We start from the raw sequence: 21,936 nt of genomic DNA, 5'->3' as shown, positions 1-21,936 counted from the left end.
TGGCACTACGAGTGGCTCAGCTGCACAGGAGGGGAGGAAAAAGAGTGGGAGAGCAATTTTATTGTAATGGAAACAGATAGACGTTTCTGTGGCCGCAGATGTGACTCCAGGATGGTATGTTGCCTCCCTGGTGCCAGGGTCAAGGATGTCACTGAACGGCTGCAGGGCATTCTGAAGGGGGAGGGCGAACAGTCAGAGGTCATGGTTCACATTGGTACCAATGACATGGGTAGAAGGAGGAATGAGGTCCTGCAACAAGAATTTAGGGAGCCAGATTAAAAAGCAGGACCTCAAATGTTGTAATCTCTGAATTACTCCTGGTGCCACGTGCTAGTGAGTATAGGAATAAGAGGATAGAGCAGATGAATGCATGGCTAAAGAGTTGGTGCAGGAGGGAGGGCTTTAGTTTCCTGGATCACTGGGTCTGCTTCTGGGGAAGGTGGGACTTGTACAAGTCGAATAGGTTGCACCTGAACCGGAATGGGACCAACATCCTTGCGGGAAGGTTGGCTAGTACTGTTGCGGGGGGTTTAAACTAACTTGGCAGGGGGATGGGATACGGAGTGGAGCTATAGTAAGGGGTGATGCACAGCCAAATATAGAGGAAAAAACAAGTCAGCCTGGAAGGCAGAGCAAATATGTAACTGCACAAGGGAGTATGGCAAGGCTGGATGGCATTTATTTTAATGCAAGGAGTCTTGCGAGTAAGGCAGATGAATTGAAGGTGTTGATGAACACATGGGAGTATGATATTGTTGCTATCACAGAGACATGGGTGAAGGAGGGGCAGAACTGGCAGCTCAATATTCTGGGGTATAGAATCTTCAGGTGAGACAGAGGGGGGTGTAAAAGAGGAGGGGGTGTCGCAATATTAATCAAGGAGTCAATTACTGCTGTAAGGAGGGATGATATCTTAGCAGGTTCCTCTAATGAGGCCATATGGGTAGAACTTAAAAACAAAAAGGGGGCAAGCACTTTGCTGGGAGTGTACTATAGGCCTCCAAACAGTCAGGGGGAGATAGAGGAACAGATATGTAGGCAAACCTTAGAGAAGTGTAGAAATAATAGGGTAATAATAGTAGGGGATTTCAACTTCCCCAATATTAACTGGGATAGTCAGAGTGTGAAAGGCTTAGAGGGTGTAAAAAGGCCTAGAGGAGTATAGAAAGTGCAGGGGGGTACTTAAAAAAGAAATTAGGAGAGCAAAGAGGGGGCATGAAAAAAGACTGGCAGGCAAAATAATGGAAAATCCCAAGGTGTTTTATAAGTATATTAAGGGCAAGAGGATAACCAGGGAAAGAGTAGGGCCCATTAGGGACCAAAGTGGCAATTTGATGTAGAGCAGGAAGACGTAGGTGAGGTTTTAAATGAATATTTTGCATCTGTGTTCACTGTGGAGAAGGACGATGTAGGCATAGAAATCAGGCAGGGGGATTGTGATATACTTGAACAAATTAGTATTGAGAGGGAGGAGGTGCTAGCGGTTTTAGCGGGTTTAAAAGTGGATAAATCCCCAGGCCCAGATGAGATGTATCCCAGGCTGCTGTGTGAGGCAAGGAAGGAGATTGCAGGGGCTCTGACACAAATTTTCAGAACCTCTCTGGCCACAGGGGAGGTGCCAGAGGACTGGAGGACAGCTAACATAGTACCATTATTCAAGTAGGGTAGTAGGGATAAACCAGGGAATTACAGGCCAGTGAGCCTACCATCAGTGGTAGGGAAATTATTGGAAAAAATTCTGAGGGACAGAATTTATCTCCACTTGGAGAGGCAAGGATTAATCAAGGATAGTCAGCATGGCTTTGTCAGGGGGAGATCATGTCCAACCAATTTGATTGAATTTTTCGAGGGGGTGACTAGGTGTGTGGATGAGGGTAGTGCAGTTGATGTAGTCTACATGGACTTCAGTAAGGCTTTTGACAAAGTCCCACATGGGAGACTGGTCAAGAAGGTAAGAGCCCATGGGATCCAGGGCAATTTGGCAAAATTGGATCCAAAATTGGCTTAGTGACAAGAGGCAGAGGGTGATGGTCGAAGGTTGTTTTTATGACTGGAAGCCTGTGTCCAGTGGTGTACCGCAGGGATCGCTGCTGGGTCCTCTGCTGTTTGTAGTGTACATTAATGATTTAGAAATGAATGTAGGAGGTATGATCAGTAAGTTTGCAGATGACACAAAAATTGGTGGAGTGGTAAATAGAGAGGAGAGAAGCCTCAGGCTACAGGACGATATAGACGGGTTGGTTAGATGGGCAGAACAGTGGCAAATGGAATTTAACCCTGAAAAGTGTGAGGTGATGCACTTTGGGAGGACTAACAAGGCAAGGTAGTACCCTAGGAAGGACAGAGGTCCAGAGGGACCTTGGTGTGCATGTACATAGAACCCTGAAGGCAGCAGGACAGGTAGATAAGGTGGTTATAAAGGCATATGGGATACTTGCCTTCATTAGCCGAGGCATAGAATATAAGAGCAGGGAGGTTATGGTGGAGCTGTACAAAACATTAGTTAGGCCACAGCTGGAATACTGTGTGCTGTTCTGGTCGCCACACTATAAGAAGTATGTGATTGCATTGGAGAGGGTGCAGAGGAGATTCACCAGGATATTACCTGGGCTGGAGCGCTTCAGCTATGAGGAGAGACTGGACAGGCTGGGGTTGTTTTCCTTAGAGCAGAGAAGGCTGAGGGGGGACCTAATTGAGGTGTACAAAATGATGAAGGGCATAGATAGGGTAGATAGAAAGGAACTATTCCCCTTAGTAGAGGGGTCAATAACCAGGGGCATAATTTCAAGGTAAGGGGCAGGAGGTTTAGAGGGGATTTGAGGAAAAACCTTTTCACCCAGAGGGTGGTTGGAATCTGGAACTCACTGCCTGAAAGGGTGGTAGAGGCAGGAACCCTCACAACATTCAAGAAGGTGAGCACTTGAAACGCCATAGCATACAAGGCTACGGACCAAGTGCTGGAAAATGGGATTAGAATAGACAGGGATTGATGGCTGGCGCGGACACAATGGGCTGAAGGGCCTCTTTCTGTGCTGCATAACTCTATGACTCTATGGCCTAGAAATTCAGTGGGCTTTGCACCCAGTTAAGGTCCAAAGAGGGCCTCTGCGCCAGTAGAGGAGGTTGCGCTGATATTGAGCTTGGCGGTTATGGCGGCGGTAGCCGGTAGCGCTGCGCCGGCACCGATGACGTCATCGGTGTGCGCAGTGCCCCGTTTCCGCCCCGATGCCGGCCCGACCCCCATATTCAGTTGCCGTCGCCTCCTCCATGGCGGCCGCTACTAACATCCGGAGACCAGGGCCTTACTGCAGCCTTAGTGGGGCGCATAAAGGTGGAGGTGCGGCCGGCCGCTTTTTCGGCGGCCGCCTGCCCGCACCTCCTTCCCCGGCCTCCTCCACCACCCGCCCCCGCGGCATTGCCGGCTGCTTTCCGCGAGCCCGGCACTTCTCCGTGGTGCCGGGCTCATTTGCCGGCACAATCCAGCGGCGATCTCCCCGTTGCAGGCACCTCCACCTTAAGAGAAGGAGGAGGCCTGCAGTACCGCAGCCTGCCGCACCGCATCGGGTGGCGCAGCGGCACCTAGAGCACTGAAATTCAGTTTCAGCGCCCCAAGCGGGGGCGGGCACACCCTGGAACAGCGCCCGGTTCCGACTTGGGGCGCAAAAACTGAATATCTCACAGGCGCAACTGGCTCTGCGCGCAGCGATAACTTTTGGGCCCAAGCCAGCTGGTGGGCCCAAACTGAATTTCTAGGCCTATAACTCTAATCCTCTATCCATGCTAATATATTACCCCAAATTCCATGTGCCCTTAACTTGCATAATAATCCCTTATATGGCACCTTATTGAATGCCTTATCGAAATCCACATATACTACATCCGCTGGTTCTCCTTTATTTACCCTGCTAGTTACATCCTCAAAAAAAGTACTGTTACCACTTCCTTAATAATGGATTCCAGCATCTTCCCCAATGATTGACATCAGGCTAACTGGCCTGTAGTTCCCTGTTTTCTCTCTCCTTCCTTTCTTGAATAGTGGTGTGACATTTGCTACCTTCCAATCCACTGGGACCTTTCTAGAATCTAGGGAATTTTAGAAGATCACAACCAATGCATCCACTATCTCTGCTGCCACCTCTTTTATAACCCTTGGGTGTAGGACATCAGGCCCAGGGGATTTGTCAGCTTTTAGCGCCATTGGTTTCAAGTATTTTTTCTCTACTGATAGTTACTTTAAGTTCCTCACTCTTATTAGCTCTTGGTTCCCCACTATTTTTGGTATGATTTTTGTGTCTTCTCCTGTGAAAACAAATACAAAATATTTGTTGAAAGTCTCTGCCATTTCCTTATTCCCCATTATAAATTTGCCTGTCTCAACCTCTTAAAGGGTCAACACTTACTTTTGTTAGTTCCTTTTTACATATTTAAGAAACTCTTACAATCTGTTTTTAGATTTCTTGCTAGTTTAGTCTCATTCCATTTTCTCCCTTTATCAAATTTTTGATCATCCATTGCTGGTTTCTAAAGCTCTCCCATTCCTCAGGCTTACTACTATTCTTTGCAAAATTATAAGCCTCTTTTAATCTAATACTATCCTTAACTTCTTTAGTTAGCCATGGATGGATCACTTTTCCTGTGGGGTTTTTCCTTTCTCAATGGAATGTATATTCGTTGAGAATTTTGGAATAATTCTTTCAATGCTTGCCACTGCTTATCTACCATCATACCTTTTAATCTAATTGCCCAATCTACCTTAGTCAACAAGCCCCTCATACCTATGTAATTGGCTTTAAGTTTTAAGACTCTCATTTCGGACTTCGAATGTCACATTGAGTTTGTGTATGAAATACTTTTTATGATCACTCTTCCCCAGAGGATCCTTTACTAGGAGATTACTAATTAATCCTGTCTCATTACACAGTATGAGATCTAAAATAACCAGTTCCCTGGTTGGTTCTATGATGTATTGTTCTAGGAAACTGTCTCAAATGCATTCCATGACTTTGTCCTCCAGACTACCATTGCCAATTTGATTTGCCCAGTCTATATATGAAGATTAAAGTCCCCCATGATTATTGTATTACTTTTGTTACAAGCTCCTATTACTTGCTTAATATTCTGTCCAAAGGTATAGCTACTATTTGGGCATCTATAAACGACTCCCACCAGGGTTTTCTGCCCCTTGTTATTTCTTATCTCCACCCATACTGATTCTACTTCCTAATCTTCCGAGCCAAGGTCCATTCTCACTAATGTCATCCTTTATTATCAGGGTTACCCCCTCTCCTTTTCCATTCTGCCTGTCGACGTCAAGTACCCTGGAATATTTAGTTGCCAACTTTGGTCACCTTGCAACCATGTCTCTGTAATGGATATTAGATCAAAGCCATTTATCTCTATTTGTGCCACTAATTAATCTATCTTGTTACGGGGGCACGGTGGCATAGTGGTTAGCACTGTTGCCTCACAGCGCCAGGGACCCGGGTTCAAATCAGGCCTCGGGCGACTGTCTGTGTGGAGTTTGCACATTCTTCCTGTGTCTGCGTGGGTTTCCTCCGGGTGCTCCGGTTTCCTCCCACAGTCCAAAGATGTGCAGGTTAGGTTGATTTGGCTATGATAAATTGACCCTTAGTGTTAGGGGATTAAATACGTGGGGTTACGGGAATAGGGTGGGATATGTGTCGGTGCAGGCTCGATGGGCCGAAATGGCCTCTATCTGCACTGGTGATTCTGTGAATGCTTCGTGCATTCAGATAAAGAGCCTTTAATTATAACATTTTACCATTATTCCCTCCTTTCGCCTTATTCACTGATGCACTATTGCCGTTAAACTCTGTCCCTTCCTGTCACACACTACTTATCTTTACCCAAATCATTACACTGTTCCATAGCCTTGATTTTTCTCTTTGGATTTCTAAATTTCCCCTCACCTGACCCCTCCCCCACCCTCAACCCCTTTAGTTTAAAGCCCTAGTTCTTCGATTCACCTCGGCGCTGGTCCCAGCCCCGTTTAAGTGGAGACTGTAGTGTATGTGCTTTAAGTCAGAACTACTTTTTACAGCTCCTGTATACTGTAGTACCGGCAGTGACCACACCGGTATATAAGCTGTGAGCATGCCTCTGTACCCCAGTCTAGAGATTACCCTCCTCCAGTAAAGACCTGTTATTTGTTTATGTACAGCATCCGTGTAATTATTTATCCACTGAACCATGGATCTAACAGTGGCGACGAGTGTTGATGCGAATCTACCTGCAACATAAAAAAAAAAATAGTCGAGTCCAGGAACACGGGCGTCGACCGCGAGCAACCGCCCAGCAGTCAGGCAGAGATCCAACTTCGCTGGGGAGGCTGTGGAGGTCCGGGCTTGGTTCCCCAGCCACAACGAGCAGTAAGAGACCGACGACAGGTCCAGAGCAGACCCTTCCCGAGCAGCGGCGGCTGGAGCCGACCGACGGCAGAGCGAGAGAGCCGGGCAGCGTCGACGGGGTAAGAAAGAGGGTGAAGAGAGCAGGGCGCAGCCGGGGGTTGATCACCGAGCGGTGTCGAGGCATAATGCTGCAAACCGGAGAGAGAGAGGGTAAGAAACAGCCGGGTTCTAGACTGAGCGGCGTCGACAAATATCAAGAGAAGAACGCGCAGAGCACAGCCAGGGATCACGGGCTGATCAGGGTCCGTGGGGCGAAGCAAGGGGAGACGCCATTGAGCCGCGGAGAAGCAGGGAGAGCGCGGGAGGCGCCATTGAGCCACGGAGAAGAAGGAAGAGCGCGGGAGACGCCATTTTGCGAAGCCGCAGCGGAGAAGACGGGCGAGCGCGGGAAGGAAGGAAAGCGCGGGAGACGCCATTTTTTGCCAGCGGAGAAGAAGGGGAAGCGTGGGAGGCGCCATTGATGATAGTTAATGCACAACCAAGGATGCCGAAGAGTGGCAGTATCTCTACGTTCGACAATGAAGTCGAAGATTGGGCGACATATGTGGAACGTATTGAGGTGTACTGCAGGGCGAATGAAGTGCCAGATGCTAATAAAGCACTGGTTCTGTTAAATTCCACGGGTGCAAAAACTTATGGGTTACTGCAAAATCTAATAACCCCAGAGAAGCCGGTAAACAAGAATTTTGAAAGCATAGTAGAAATCCTACAGGACCCCTTAAACCCCACACCACTGCTGATAGCAGAACGATTTAAGTTCCATAAAAGGAACCAACACAAAGACGAAATCAATGCTGAGTACCTAACGGAACTGCGCAAGCTATCGAAATACTGCCAGTTTGGAGCGGGACTAGCAGACACGTTAAGGGGTAAGTTTGTGTGTGGGCTACAAAGTGAAGGAACCCAGAAACGGCTTCTATCAGAAAAGGACCTTACGCTGGACAAAGCTTTCAGTATGGCAGTATCACACGAAGCAGCCGCAAGGGGCGCTGTATAGATACAATGGAGACCGCAAGAATATGGCACCAACGAAATGACCTATGGAACAGGGAAGTGCTATCGCTGCGGCAGAACAACACATGACCAGAAAGATTGTTGGTTCAAAGACCAAGTGTGCAGACAGTGTGGGAAAGCAGGACACATAGCAAGAGCCTGCAGGTCTGGGAAGAAAACCAACAGTAAGAAATCTCCACGTGAGAAGTACAAAAAGGTACACCAGGTGATGGACAGTGGTTCAGACGAACAGAAAAGTGACACAGACTCCGGAAGCAAGGAGCTGGGTTGTCTGAAACTACATAATGTAACCGAAATGGAGGATCACCAGACTCTCTGGGTTACACTCAAGATAGACGGAGTCCAAGTGGAAATGGAATTGGACACAGGGTCAGCTCTAACAGTCATAAATCAAAGAGACTACAAGCGGCTATTTTCACACATACCCTTGAAAGCTACAGAGATTGTCTTGAAGACGAATATGGGGCAAAAAGTCTACCCCAAAGGAAAAATAAGGGTGAAAGTGACATATAAAGGTCAGGAAATACCTAAAATGGATATATATGTATTGCCAAATGGAGGACCACCACTGCTAGGACGTGAATGGATCCGGAAGATACATTTAGATTGGCATTCCATACAGGCACTGAAGGTGGAGGCCAAAAAGGATGACGACGTCACACCTGGACGACTGTCAAAAATGCTAACTGACGCAAAAGAAGTGTTCCAGGAGGGACTAGGAACACTAAAAGGAATAACAACAACAATTAAAATAGAGGATAATGCAAGCCCAAAGTTTCTGAAGGCCAGACCAGTGCCGTATGCGATCAGACCAGCTGTTGAAGCAGAGCTGGAAGGGTTGGAATGTTCAGGAGTACTGTCCAAAGTGGACTGGAGCAAGTGGGCTACACCCATCGTTCCTGTAATGAAGAGGTCGTTGAGTAATACGCCTGGGGAACCAAAGAAGGTCCGTATCTGTGGGGATCTTAAGGTGACAGTGAACCCAGTCCTTCACACGGTACAATATCCGCTTCCACGAATTGAGGATATTTTCGCCTCGCTATCTGGTGGTAAACGCTTCACCAAAATTGATCTAGCCCAGGCGTACTTGCAAATGGAGGTAGAAGAAGCTTCGAAACATTACCTTACGATCAACACCCATAAAGGTCTTTATCAATACAACCGGCTGGTGTTTGGAGTAGCCTCGGCTCCGGCTATCTGGCAAAGGGCGATGGATCAGGTCCTGCAAAGGATTCCAGGGGCCCAGTGTTATTTGGACGACATCTTGGTCACGGGCGAAAATGACGGTGATCACCTTGCTAACTTGGAGAAGGTGCTCGCCAGATTAAAGGAATATGGGCTACGAGCTAATCGCCACAAGTGCGAGTTTTTCCAGAAACAGATCTCGTATTGCGGCCACGTCATCGATGAAGAGGGGTTACATAAGTCCCCTGACAAGATAGAGGCAGTAGTCAAGGCTCCAGCACCAGAAAATGTGTCACAACTGAGGCTGTTCCTCGGGCTGGTAAACTACTACCACAAGTTCTTACCAAATTTGTCTACGGTATTACACCCGCTGAACACCCTACTGCAAACAGGGGTACCATGGAAGTAGGATGACGAACGTAGATGAGCTTTCCAGAAGTGTAAAGAATTGATCACATCAAAAGAGGTGTTGGCCCATTTCAACCCAGCACTACCAATTCGTTTGGCATGTGATGCATCACCCTACGGCATTGGAGCGGTGCTGTCGCACAAATTCCCAGACGGGTTGGAGAGGCCAGTAGCCTTTGCGTCTCGGTCACTAACCTCAGCCGAGCGCAACTATGCCCAGATTGACAGGGAGGCCCTCAGCCTAGTATGGGGAGTAAAAAAATTCAACCACTATCTGCATGGACAGAAGTTCACCTTGCTGACTGACCACCAACCACTTGTCTCCATCTTTAATCCTAAGAAGGGCGTGCCAGTAATGACTGCACAGCGGTTACAAAGATGGTCCCTGTTTCTAGGGGTGAATCACTATGAAATAGAATATAAAGGCACGAGACAGCATGGGAACGCTGATGGGCTATCGCGCCTGCCACTGCCTACTGTGGAGGAAGCACCAGCAGTGGACCCTATCGAGATATTTTATTCGTCGATAATTGAACGATTGCCAGTAACAAACGCGGATATAGAGAAGGAGACCCGCAATGATCCGACGCTGTCACGGGTATATGAATTGACGTTGAGGGGATGGCCAACAAATGGCGATTCACTGTTGCCAGCATTCTCATCCAGAAGAGTACAGCTGTCAGTATGCCAGGGGACAGTGATGTGTGGATCCAGAGTGGTGATTCCACCCAAGTTAAGGGAGAGAGTGCTAAATGAGCTACATGAAGGTCATCTGGGGGGAGTGAAAATGAAAATCCTAGCTAGGGCTTATGTGTGGTGGCCGGGAATCGATCAACAAATCGAAGACCTAATTAAGAGCTGCTTAGGATGCCAGAAGGTTCAAAATGCACCACCACATGCCCCTCTACACACATGGGAGTGGCCCTCCTCTCCATGGCAACGGGTGCACATTGATTTCACTGGTCCATTCATGGACTCAATGTTCTTAATAGCAGTGGATGCTCATTCAAAGTGGCCTGAGGTGATAAAGATGTCTTCAACCACTACAGAGAAAACGATTGCAGTCCTACGGACCATATTTGCCAGAAACGGGTTGCCAGAGCAGATCTGCTCTGATAATGGACCACAGTTTGTGTCCGACGAGTTCCAAAAATTCATGAAAAGGAATGGGGTAAGGCATTACACATCCGCCCCATATCATCCAGCCACCAATGGATTGGCTGAGAGGTTCGTACAAACCTTTAAGAAGGCGATTAAGGCCATGTGCGACGAGGAAATTCCACTACAGCATAAGATGGACAATTTCTTATTAGCCTACCGAAACGCGACACATGCAGCTACCAAGCAGACCCCGGCCATGATGTTCTTTACCCGAAGGTTGAAATCTCGTCTGGACTTGCTCAGACCAAATGTGCGAAGAAATGTTGAGGACAAACAATTCCAGCACATCAACGAGAAGCCGACAAGGAGCTTCAATGTAGGGCAACCAGTCTTGGCCCGGGACTATCGAACAGAGAAGTGGCAACCCGGAACGATATGTACAAGGCAGGGGCCATTAATGTACACAGTGGATGTCGGGGAGAACATTGTGAGACGCCACGTCGATCAGATCTTAGCATCACAGCAATGCGTCAACCCCATGCCTCGAGTACCTGGGGATGAACCCGACATACCGGTAGTATCTACTTCAGACCCAGTAGCAGTGGAACCCGATGAACTACCCGATGAAAGGGGGTCAGAATCGCCTCTGCACCAAGAACAAGAACCTCTGGAAAGGCGCTATCCCGAAAGGGTCAGGAAGCCGCCCCAAAGACTGAATCTATAAATGGACTTTTGTTATTGAATGTACATGTAAAAATGTAATTGTTATTTGAATATTAAGGGGGTATTATTAATCTAAAAAGGGAGGAATTGTAGTGTATGTGCTTTAAGCCAGAACTACTTTTTACAGCTCCTGTATACTGTAGTACCGGCAGTGACCACACCGGTATATAAGCTGTGCGCATGCCTCTGTACCCCAGTCTAGAGATTACCCTCCTCCAGTAAAGACCTGTTATTTGTTTATGTACAGCATCCGTGTAATTATTTATCCACTGAACCACGGATCTAACAGAGACCGTCCCAAAGGAACAGCTCCCTCTTTACACAGTGCCCCATGAATCAAAACCCCTTACTCCCACACCACTCTTTGAGCCATGCATTTCTGATCTGCTTGTCCCTATGCCAATTTACATGTGGTTCAGGGAACAATCCAAAGATTATTACCTTTGAGGTTCTGCATTTTAATTTGGACCCCACCTCCTCAAACTCTCAGCAGAACATTATTTCTAGTTCTACCTATGTTGTTGGTTCCCATGTGGACCAAGACAACTGGATCTTCTCCCTTCCACTCCAAATTCTTCTCCAGCCACAAAGAGATATTCTTAACCCTGGCACCAGGCAGGCAACAGCCTTCGGAACTCCCGGTCATGGCTGCAGAGAACAGTATCTATCCCCCTGGCTATACTGTCCCTTACCACTAAAACATTCCTTTTTACTCCCCCCACTTGAATGTCCTCCTGTACTACAGTGCCATGGTCAGTTTGCTCACCCACCCTGCAGACTTTGCTCTCATCCACACAGGCAGCAAGAACCTCATACTTGTTGGATAAGGACAAAGGCAGAGGCTCCTCCAGCACGGCACCTGGGGTCCCCTTAACTGCCTGAGTTGCAGTCACACTCTCCTGTCCCTGACCACTAACCAAACCTGTACCACGGCCTAAGCTAAGGGGTGTGATGGACTCCTGGATCAAAGTGTCCAGATAACTCTCCCCATCACTGATGCCCTGCAATGTCTGCACCTCGGACTCCAGTTCAATAACTGAGCTGAAGTTCCTCAAGATGCAGATGCTTATTGCAGATGTGATCTTCCGGGATCGCGATGCTCTCCACAAACTCCCACATGCTGCAGTTGCAGCACACCACCTGCACTACCATCCCTATATAATCTTGTTTTAGTTATTTAATTAATTAATTAACGTTTACATTAGTTTAACTAATTACTAAATCTAGTTTAAGTCATAGATAGACGAAATTAAATATTTACCTGTATCTCCATCCCGCTCCCTAGCATTTGTCTGAGGCTGAATATTTTACCCTGAAATGAGCTTCTGACCACATCCGCGCCATAACGAAGGCCACCTATTTCCACCTCCGTAACATCGCCTGTCTCCTCCCCTGCCTCAGCTCATCTGCTGCTGAAACACTCATCTATGCCTTAGTTACCCCTAGACCCGACTATTCCAACGCACTCCTGGCTGGCCTTCCACGTTCTACCCTACGTAAACTTGAGGTCATCCAAAACTCAGCTGCCCGTGTCCCAACTCGCACCAAGTTCCATTCACCCATCACACCTGTGCTCGCTGACCTACATTAGCTCCTGGCTCTCGATTAAGCAACGCCTCAATTTTAAAATTCCCATCCTGGTTTTCAAATCCCTTCATGGCCTCGCCCCCTCCCCATCTCTAATCTCCTCCATGCGCTCCTCTAATTATGGCTTCTTGAGCATCCCCGATTTTAATTGCTCCACCATTGGTGGCCGTGCCTTCAGCTGCCCCAAGCTCTGGAATTCCCTCTCTGAACCTCACTGTCTCTCTACCCCTCTTTCCTCCTTTAAGACCTACCTCTTTGACCAAGCTTTTGGTCATCTGCCCTAATTTCTCCTTATGTGGCTCGGTGTCAAATTTTGTTTCATAACACTCCTGTGAAGCGCCTTGGGACATTTTACTATGTTAAAGACGCTATATAAATACAAGTTGTTGCACACTGTTTTACCAACTAGTTCAGCAAGACTGTTCTGATTTTGCAGCTTCCCAGCTCGAATAGTGCTCAACGCAAACATTAGTTTTCATAGGCAAGTTCACGCTTTCTATAAACCGAACAGCGTACTGAAGGGCAAACAATGAACAATTCAACCATTAAAGTAAGCAATGGAAATAGGACTGGCTGCACCTTCCCGATTTCTGCAATAAGTGACCAAAACACCGCACTCCAGATATAAACACTGCACATTATTTCTTTGCCAATTTGTAACAATATTTTGAATGCTGCATAACAATTTCACCAAAATATTTTTCTTTTATCAAATGAACCTTCAGTAAGTGCACTGCAAAAGTTAACTGAAATAATCCAGTGAGTTGATTTTTGCTACAGCACAATGTGTTGGAATCTGCGTGATGACATAGTGGTCATTTACATCAGGGTGTGCTATTCAAGGCAAATGCTGATATTTTGTGATGTGGTTGCGTAAGCAGGGATCCTTGGTAGCTGTACAGATTCCCTGCAGCTCAGTGGCAATAGCAGAAGCATAGGATAAGCTTGGCACCCCAAGGAAAAGCAAGATTATAGCAATATAACTCCTTATCATGTCTGTCAGAAATGTCTCAATGCAGTTCACAGGAATTACTTTGAAGTTCAGTTACTTTTGTTATGTCGGCAAACAGGACATCCTCTTTTGTAAAAACAGCAGTGGCATGAGGGGAGTGGCCAGCTAACTGTTTTTTGGTGATGTTGCTTGCGGAAGGACTGTCGGTCAGCAGACCATAATAAGGTTTTGTTCTTTTTCAAAGTAGCACTGTTGGATTTTGACATCCACCAGAACAGTTGGCTAATTGTCTCATTGAAGGACAATGCTTTTAGTATGGCACAAAGGTGTCAACCAGGACTGTTTACCCAAGGCCTGGAGTGGGTCTTAAACTAACAACCCTCTATTTACATAGCATTGCTCAGTGAGGAACCAATACACCAGTGTATCCATGCTTTGCGACAGTCCATATGGTAGCAATTACACTATCATCATTGCCCCCACAGGTTTCTTGCTATGAAATGTTCCAACTCTGTACCTCCCTCTAATCGCACTGCATCACATTATGGAGTGTGGCAGTAGTTGGGATCAAGATGTCATTAACATGATGAAGAGCATTGCTCTCCTGTTGAAATGGAACCAGTGGATTTGATGGAGCAGCACCATCAGCAGTGTGAAGATGCACCGATGGCCAAGATTGGGCCAAGGCGGCTCAGACACTGCAGGGAGGTGGAGACGTTGAGCCGTATAGTGAACCCATACTTTAACTCAGATCCTGCTGAGGTGGGTCTAATATTTGAGAGAAGCCAAGCCAGCTCTTAGTTATTCTGAATAACAACATCAAAGTAGCCTTGAGAAGCTAGGGATCGGAGAAACTGGATACCGGTCTTGTGTTCACACAAACAGCAGAGATCTGTTGGTGAGTAATACGTTGTAGATTTTTTGTTCAAACTTATATTGAGAAATTCAAGTTTGTTTTATTTTCTGACATGGACATTTCTTGTTTACAGTGGTCCTGCCAGCAGTATCTGGCCAATCAATGGAGTCAGATAATGAGGGGAATACTGTTACCCAAATACCCTCTCCAGGGTAGGTACAGCATGGGTTAGATACAGAGAAAAGCTTCCCCTACACTTTCCCATCAAACACTCCCAGGGCAGGTACAGAGTTTTGTGTAGAAGCATTTTTCCTCTTGGAATCCTTGCAGCAACAGAAAGAGGAGACTTTGATCCAATGAACGATTGCTAGAGTCAGCCCCAGCCCCAAGTATGCAAGGACAGTACTCTTGTTGTTACACCCAGTCTTCTTCACTAATGTATTGTGAAAGCCCAGTGGTTGCATTTATCACAGATCACAGAAACCCCACAGTGCAGATAGAGGCCATTTCGGCCCATCGGGCCTGCACCGACACATATCCCACCCTGTTAAGTATGTGTATTGTATTGAACAATTAACACAAAGACTTAAACGTATAACTCAAACAGGTCTTTACTGGTTGGAGGTAGGGACTATACGTAGGTCTTTACTTCATGCCCACAGGCGGGAACTGAGGGGAGATCAGTACCCACAGTACTATTTATACCCCTATGGCCAGGAGTGGTACTGCGTATCACTACGCCCTACAAGTAGTGCAGTCCTGTCCATAGGTTCAAAGTAGCACACATATTACATACACAACATTCCTCCCTTCCTAGCTTTACAGTCATCTCCCCATTTAACATAACGTAATAACATATATACATATATAACTTCAGGTTTACATAACAGAATAACATAGATACATAGATAACTTCATGTCAAAACAGATCACAGATTCAGTCTCTGCGGAAAACAGTTCACAGATTCAATCTCTGTGGTGTAGTCGGTTCACGTTGCTGGAGTGACTCATTCAATAGTCCTTCCATGGATTTAACAGTTTGAACTTCCGAACTGAATTGGCTCCGTTCGGAGGGACCACGTGTGTGATCTGGTAGAGGTAATAATGGTTCAGATGGGTCATCTTCTGTTTCGACTTTTCCTTTTCTGCTTCTTGGAGACTCTCTGGGCTCCACTGTCAGCTGCCAGCTGCATGCGCAGTTCCTCCTTCTCTTCCTCCTTTTTCCGTAGTAGAGCCACCTTCTCCCGATGTTCCGTAGACTTTCGGTGCTCCTCCATGATTTCTGTATGGTGGGAGTCGAAGTTACAAGTTGGGCAGGACAGGACATAGTAATATTCGGTGTCGTCCTGATCTAGGCCAGCGAGAGGGTCTTCTATTTCCTCCATACCCAGCTGGGCGTTAGCCAGCTTTTGTTCCAAGTCCAGACATCTTTCCTGAAGAGACTTCTTCATGCGTACCTCTTCATCCAGCTTTTTCTGGGCTTTCAGCAAGTCGTTTACTAATGACCTCATTTGAGATTTTACTACTTCAACTTCTTTTGGAGATTGATTGATCGGACTATTCAATCCCTCTATCGGAGCAGCTGTTTCAGCGGTCTGTTGTTCTACGTTGACGTGAGTCAGCGTACTTTTGGCATCCAAGGGCTGCTCTGTTGCAGTCATCTCAGTCTGTGTTGCCACCTCAGCTCTTCCAATAACCTTTGAGAGCTCCGAACCCCTTTCGTTTGAATATTGAAGTTCGTGTTCAAGTTTTTCCCATTTCAGAGTCCTGTCCTTCAGCATATGCAGGAGTTGGCTGACCGTTAACTCCTCTGACATCAGACGTTTTGTGTGCTCCTGCTCCATTTTCTCCATCAGCTGCTTCTGTTGTCTTTCCAGATTCTCCAACTCTATATCAAAGAACTCTTTCGTTGCATTCAACTCTTGCTCAAAACGGCGAAGCATTTGTTCTAATTGCTGTTGCAGTTTGAAATGGAGTTGAGTTCGAGCCCGGTGTCCCTCAGAAATGGGCACATCAGTAGACTTGCCAGACTCAGAATCCACAGTTAAACTATGTTGTTGTTGCTCAGTGGAATTCTGTGCTGAAACTTTGTCTTTTGCACCTGAGTTGGGCTTACCATCATCCGTTCCAGAGTCTGGGCCGACTATCTTCACCGAGTTCTCACTCGTTATTGTTTGTAGGAAATGCCAGTCCATATTCATTTTCCTAATCCACTCCCGTCCTAGTAGTGGAGAACCTCCTTCAGATATCACATATAAGTCCATTATTTGACTGTCTTCGCCCTTGTGGACCACTGCAACCTCTATTTTCCCGATGGGGTACACTCTTTGCCCCGTGTATGTTTTCAATATAATCCCCGTATCCTGTAGGGGAATATGTTGGAATAACTTTCCGTAATCTTTCTTATTTATGACCGTCAATGCCGATCCAGTGTCCAATTCCAGTTTTACTTGGACTCCTTCTATCTGAAGAGTGACCCAAATTGTCTGGAGGTCTGCACCCTTACCGGCGTTGAGTACTCTTAAGCTAGCCAGTTCATTACAGCTTAAGCTAGCCAGTTCATTACTGCTAGCGTCTGAATCGGACTCCTGTTCGGTCACCTTGTGTACCTTTGCGTATTTTCCTTGCGGTGACTTCTTGTTGCTGGTCTTCTTCCCTGACCTGCATACTCTAGCTATATGTCCAAGCCTACCACAAGTTCTACATTCTTGGTTTTTAAACCAACACTGGTTCTGATCATGCGTTGTCTTTCCACAATGATAACATTTGCCAGAACTCACACCCAATTTGTGTGCACTGAGCTCCGGTGACCGTAGCTGCATTACTGCCGTGCCTCTTGCTGCGGCTTCGTGTGCTGCTGCCATAGTGACCGCCTTCTCAAGCGTCAGCTCATTCTCCTCGAGCAGTCGCTTTTGTGTATCCTGTTTAAATAAACCACACACAAATTTGTCTCGTAGTGCATCTGTCAGTCCCGTTCCAAACTGGCAATATTTCGCTAATTTACACAATTCCAGCAAATATTCAGCATTGCTTTCATGCTGTAGCTGCCTTCTGTCGTAAAATTTAAATCGTTCCGCTAGCATCAGCGGCGTGGGGTTTAGATGATCTTTCAGGACAGTAACAATCTCATCGAACGTCTTATCCGCCGGTTCATCTGGTGATAACAGGTGTTTCAATTGCCCGTATGTCTTCGCACCCATTAAATTTAATAATGTTAGAGCTTTATCTTGGTCACGAATTTTATTGGCCTTACAATAATTTTTTACTCTTTCAACATATATGGCCCAATCTTCGAGGTCACTATCAAAGGTGCTAATATTCCCGTGTTTAGGTATTGTAGATTTGCAATTTCTCAGATTTTATTTTGTTTACTTGTTATCAAAGATGGCGGCTTCCCGCTCTTGCCGTCGTCCTCCGCCCACAAAATGGCGGTTTTCCCGCGCTTGGCGGTCTTCACCCGTCCCCCGACGCCGTCTCCCTTCAGCCCCCGAGTGCGGCCCTTATCTTCGCCGCGATCGCCCGAGTGCGGCCCTTATCAGCGGATGCGATCGCTGGATCGCGAAGTGGCTCCCGACCGAAGCGGCTCTTGCTCGCTCCCTCCCGGGCTCTGGCTTACCCGCTCGCGCGTTTCACCGCGGCTCTTATCAGGGATTGCGATCGCCCTTATCTTCTCCAACTTCCCCAGCCCTGTCTTTGCAGCCAATGCTGCACGGCTCACCCCACCACCTAGGTTGAACAAGGAAACTGCAGAAAGACTTCTGTCAGTCGCTGGAAGCTGTCAGGATGGCTGCTGCACTCCAGTGCTCAGTCGCTGATGGAGGCTTCAGAGTCCTAAGCCTGTCGCTTCTAGTGGGGTGGTGATGTTTGAAACCTCTCTTCAACTGCCGCAGGGTAAGAACCTGACTCGTCGCCAGTGTTAAGTATGTGTATTGTATTGAACAATTAACACAAAGACTTAAACATATAACTCAAACAGGTCTTTACTGGTTGGAGGTAGGGACTATACGTAGGTCTTTACTTCATGCCCACAGGCGGGAACTGAGGGGAGATCAGTACCCACAGTACTATTTATACCCCTATGGCCAGGAGTGGTACTGCGTATCACTACGCCCTACAAGTAGTGCAGTCCTGTCCATAGGTTTAAAGTAGCACACATATTACATACACAACACACCCAATCCCCGTAACCCCTACACCAACACATATCCCACCCTATCCCTGTAACCCCATGTATTTAATCCCCCTAACACTAAGGGTCAATTTATCATAGCCAATCAACCTAACCTGCACATCTTTGGACTGTGGGAGGAAACCGGAGCACCCGGAGAAAACCCACGCAAACACGGGGAGAATGTGCAAACTCCACACAGACAGTCACCCAGGGCCGGATTCGAACCCGGGTCCCTGGCGCTGTGAGACAACAGTGCTAACCACTATGCCACCGTGCTGCCTGTATTTAGAAGGCCCTATTTCAGAAGCAGGACCTGAGTTAGTGGGATCGCAAGACGAAGCACTGGACAGTAAATATAACAGATTAAGGGGGTGAAATTGGGTATCGTCCCCTTTTGGAAAAGTTTGGAAAATTAGCACCAGGTGCTATGTTTTTCTAACTTTTTAAAATTTAATTTTTCTCACTCCAAGAGGGAGGTAGAGCGTGATCGGCAGCAGGTGGGGCGGTGAGTTCTGCAGCGCTGCCTCATTGGAAGGCTCCTTCCCTCCCTTAAAGGGAGGGGCCAATCGCTGCAGGGTCTGCAAAAGAAAGAGCACCTACCTGGACCACAAAGGAAGCAGCGAACCCGCGCGATCAGCCCAGCACTCAGAGTGCCAGGCTGATTGATCGCGGGCAATAACCCTCGAAAGAAAAAGGATCAAAAAAGGTAATTTATTTTTAAACCTTACCTCGGCTACCACGCCTTTAAGCATTGCCCCCGAAACGGCCAGTCTCCCAATACACATCCCCTGAAGCTGGCATTGTTTTTCGCCTGGTGATGCTTCAGGGGGCGGAAATTAATTTCGGGTTTGGGGCGCTACCGGGGCAATGTACGGCCGGATGATGTCACGATCTCTGGCTGCAGGTGGGTGCGGCGATAGGAGTTATCACCGCCACAAACCGGCAGCTGAATTTCGCGGGCAGCAGCAACATCGCCACGCCTGGGCAGGAAGACCTTAGTGCCCCTTTATCGCCCCCTGGAGGCAATAACAGGAGGCGCCAAGGCACCGAATTTCTCGCCCCAAGTCTCTTGTGTTTGACCTCAGTGACTGTATAAATATCTATTTGTTTCAGTCAATGGCTAACTTTGTTTCTTGGTTATTTCTACAGCCAGCTGTTTGTGAACCCCCTGCTTTTACCTTGAAGTAATGGTAGGAATGTGGACACTATGAAGATGACATATCCATTAAAAACAATCACAGCACTCCTGAATGCACCGAGCTATTTCAGTAAATTATAAACCATTCCCTTCTAGGCTCCCTTTTTCTCCAAGAGTTGGGGTGGGACTGCAGGTGTCATCAGCTAAATGAAGTCATTGAACAAATTCATAAACGCGAGATTGAACCACTCATGTATGAGAGAGGGGCAGATGAATGGACTACTAAGGGAGGCAACTATATTAGAAGACTACATATATGCACTGCAGGATAGGAGCCCGCCCTTGATTCTGCACGGCTGGTGCAGCATTAGGACTGCGATGAGGAGAAATTTCGTCATTCAGAGGGTGGTGAATTTTTGGAATTCTCTACCCCAGAGGGCTGTGGATGCTCAGTTAATGAGAATATTCAAGGCTGAGATAGATAGATTCTTGGGCACTAAGGAAATCAAGTGATATGGGGTTAATGGAAGTGGAGCCTGAATGGTAGAGCAGGCTCGAGGGGCCATATGGCCTACTCCTGCTCCTCTATCTTATATTCTTAGAGAAATTGCCTTTACTGTTGTCTGTACTTTGTTTCAATTTTTTCTGACAGTTAATTTGCAGGACTGAACTGTGAGCAAAGTTGGCCCGAACTCATCTTCACTTTCATTCGCACACTTTAGAAAGTGGTAGTAGAGTGGGTGTGTGTATTGCTGATTGGTGTGTTGTATGGGCATCCTGTCTTGTAGCATTGCTCTGCTCATCATCTTTTGCCAGAACAATATGTAGTTCATGCACACTGTGGACATCAATGAACAATCACAATTTTTGACTTGCTTTTAATGGGTGAAGATAAATTATTGGGGTGGAACTGCACCCTGACTTCAGCTGTTAGTTACCAGTGGACACAATGTGATGTGCAACATGGGTGGAGGTGACAATTTATGTGCAGCATGAGCTGTGAGTTGGGCGTACTGAATGTACAAACCAGTGGTGAATAGGAGACCTGAAAGGGTGGTGGGGCAGGCGCTCAACTGTGGTCTAACAAGACTGAGATGTAACTCTGCAGCACAGTACAACTGACGTTAAGAGGCCCGCACTCCGTATCCTGGAACATGAGATGATCTGTAACTATATCTGTTAATATGTCTACAGTAAAGAACCTTTGTTACTGCACTGACAGGTCCTCATCTCCCAAGATGACTCAGCAGATGAGGGATCTCCAGCTGGTTCACGGGAAGAAGCTGGTCACTCCGTCCTCTCCTAATGCAGCAAAGAGATTGTACCGAAATCTTTCTGGGAAGTTCAAAGTTAATTATACTTCGTTCGATGAGACAAACTTGATAGGAAGAAATGAAAAGAACAAACAGCGGAAGTCCTGTGTGGTAAGGAAGTCAAGGTTCTACTTGGTGATGATTGGGTCTGTTTCACATGGAAATGAATCTGGGCCTTGCTTATGCACTGTGTATGCAACACTGCAGTTTGTTCTCTGCCCGTGCAGCTGGGCTGGAAGCGACAAACTCTGCATCGGTTTCAATTGTCATTGACTTCAAAAGTCATAAAAGGGATAGACAATTGATTTAAATGGAGTGTTGTGTGTTGGTTTATTTATGCTAGATGTTCCCCTTGGGTTCAATGTCTCTGACCACCCCTGTAAGTGGACTCCATCTACCCTACAAAGCACAGTGTGCTTTTATCTGTCCAATATCTGGATAAATGTAGCAAGACCCAGGGATCAAACGGATCTTTTGTGACAGTCAGCCTAACCCAAATTATTGGAACAAATTATTGGAACAAACTCTGAGGGACAGTATTAATTGTCATTTAGAAAGACACAGATTAATCAAGGACAGTGAGCATGGATTTGTTAAAGGAAGGTCGTGTCTGACTAACTTGATTGAATGTTTTACAGCAGTAACAAGGAGGGTTGATACATAGAAACATAGAAAATAGGAGCAGGAGTAGGCCATTCGGCCCCTCGAGCCTGCTCCGCCATTCAATGAGATCATGGCTGATCATCCAAATTCAGTACCCGGTCCCTGCTTTCTCCCCATATCCCTTGATCCCTTTAGCTTTAAGAAATATATCCAACTCCTTCTTGAATATATTTAATGAACTGGCCTCCACCGCCCTCTGTGGCAGAGAATTCCACAGGTTCACCACTCTCTGGGTGAAGAAATTCCTCCTCATTTCAGTCCTAAATGGCTTACCCCTTATCCTTAGACTATGACCTCTGGTTCTGGACTCTCCGGCCATCGGGAGCATCCTTCCTGCATCTAGTCTGTCCAGGCCTAACAGAATTTTATAGGTTTCGATGAGATCCCCTGTCAATCT

General features: G+C 46.8%; 1 protein-coding gene across 1 annotated transcript in view; it reads left to right on the top strand.

Moving 5' to 3' along the window:
• The first annotated feature begins 20,785 nt into the window (after positions 1–20,785).
• The window catches only part of ankfn1b (ankyrin repeat and fibronectin type III domain containing 1b), a 242,534-nt gene continuing 241,383 nt past the window's right edge, over positions 20,786–21,936 (top strand). The window contains exon 1 of the mRNA XM_086000915.1: positions 20,786–20,987. Within this exon, the coding sequence (XP_085857041.1) occupies positions 20,802–20,987 (186 nt within the window). The 5' untranslated portion in view covers positions 20,786–20,801. The remainder of the gene's footprint in view (positions 20,988–21,936) is intronic.

Source organism: Somniosus microcephalus, chromosome 11 (assembly GCF_052327205.1).
Source record: "Somniosus microcephalus isolate GS21.2 chromosome 11, FLI_Smic_1.0, whole genome shotgun sequence".
Lineage (NCBI taxonomy): Eukaryota > Metazoa > Chordata > Chondrichthyes > Squaliformes > Somniosidae > Somniosus > Somniosus microcephalus.
Note: the sequence above shows the minus strand (reverse complement) of the source record. Positions and strands in the feature narration are given on the sequence as shown.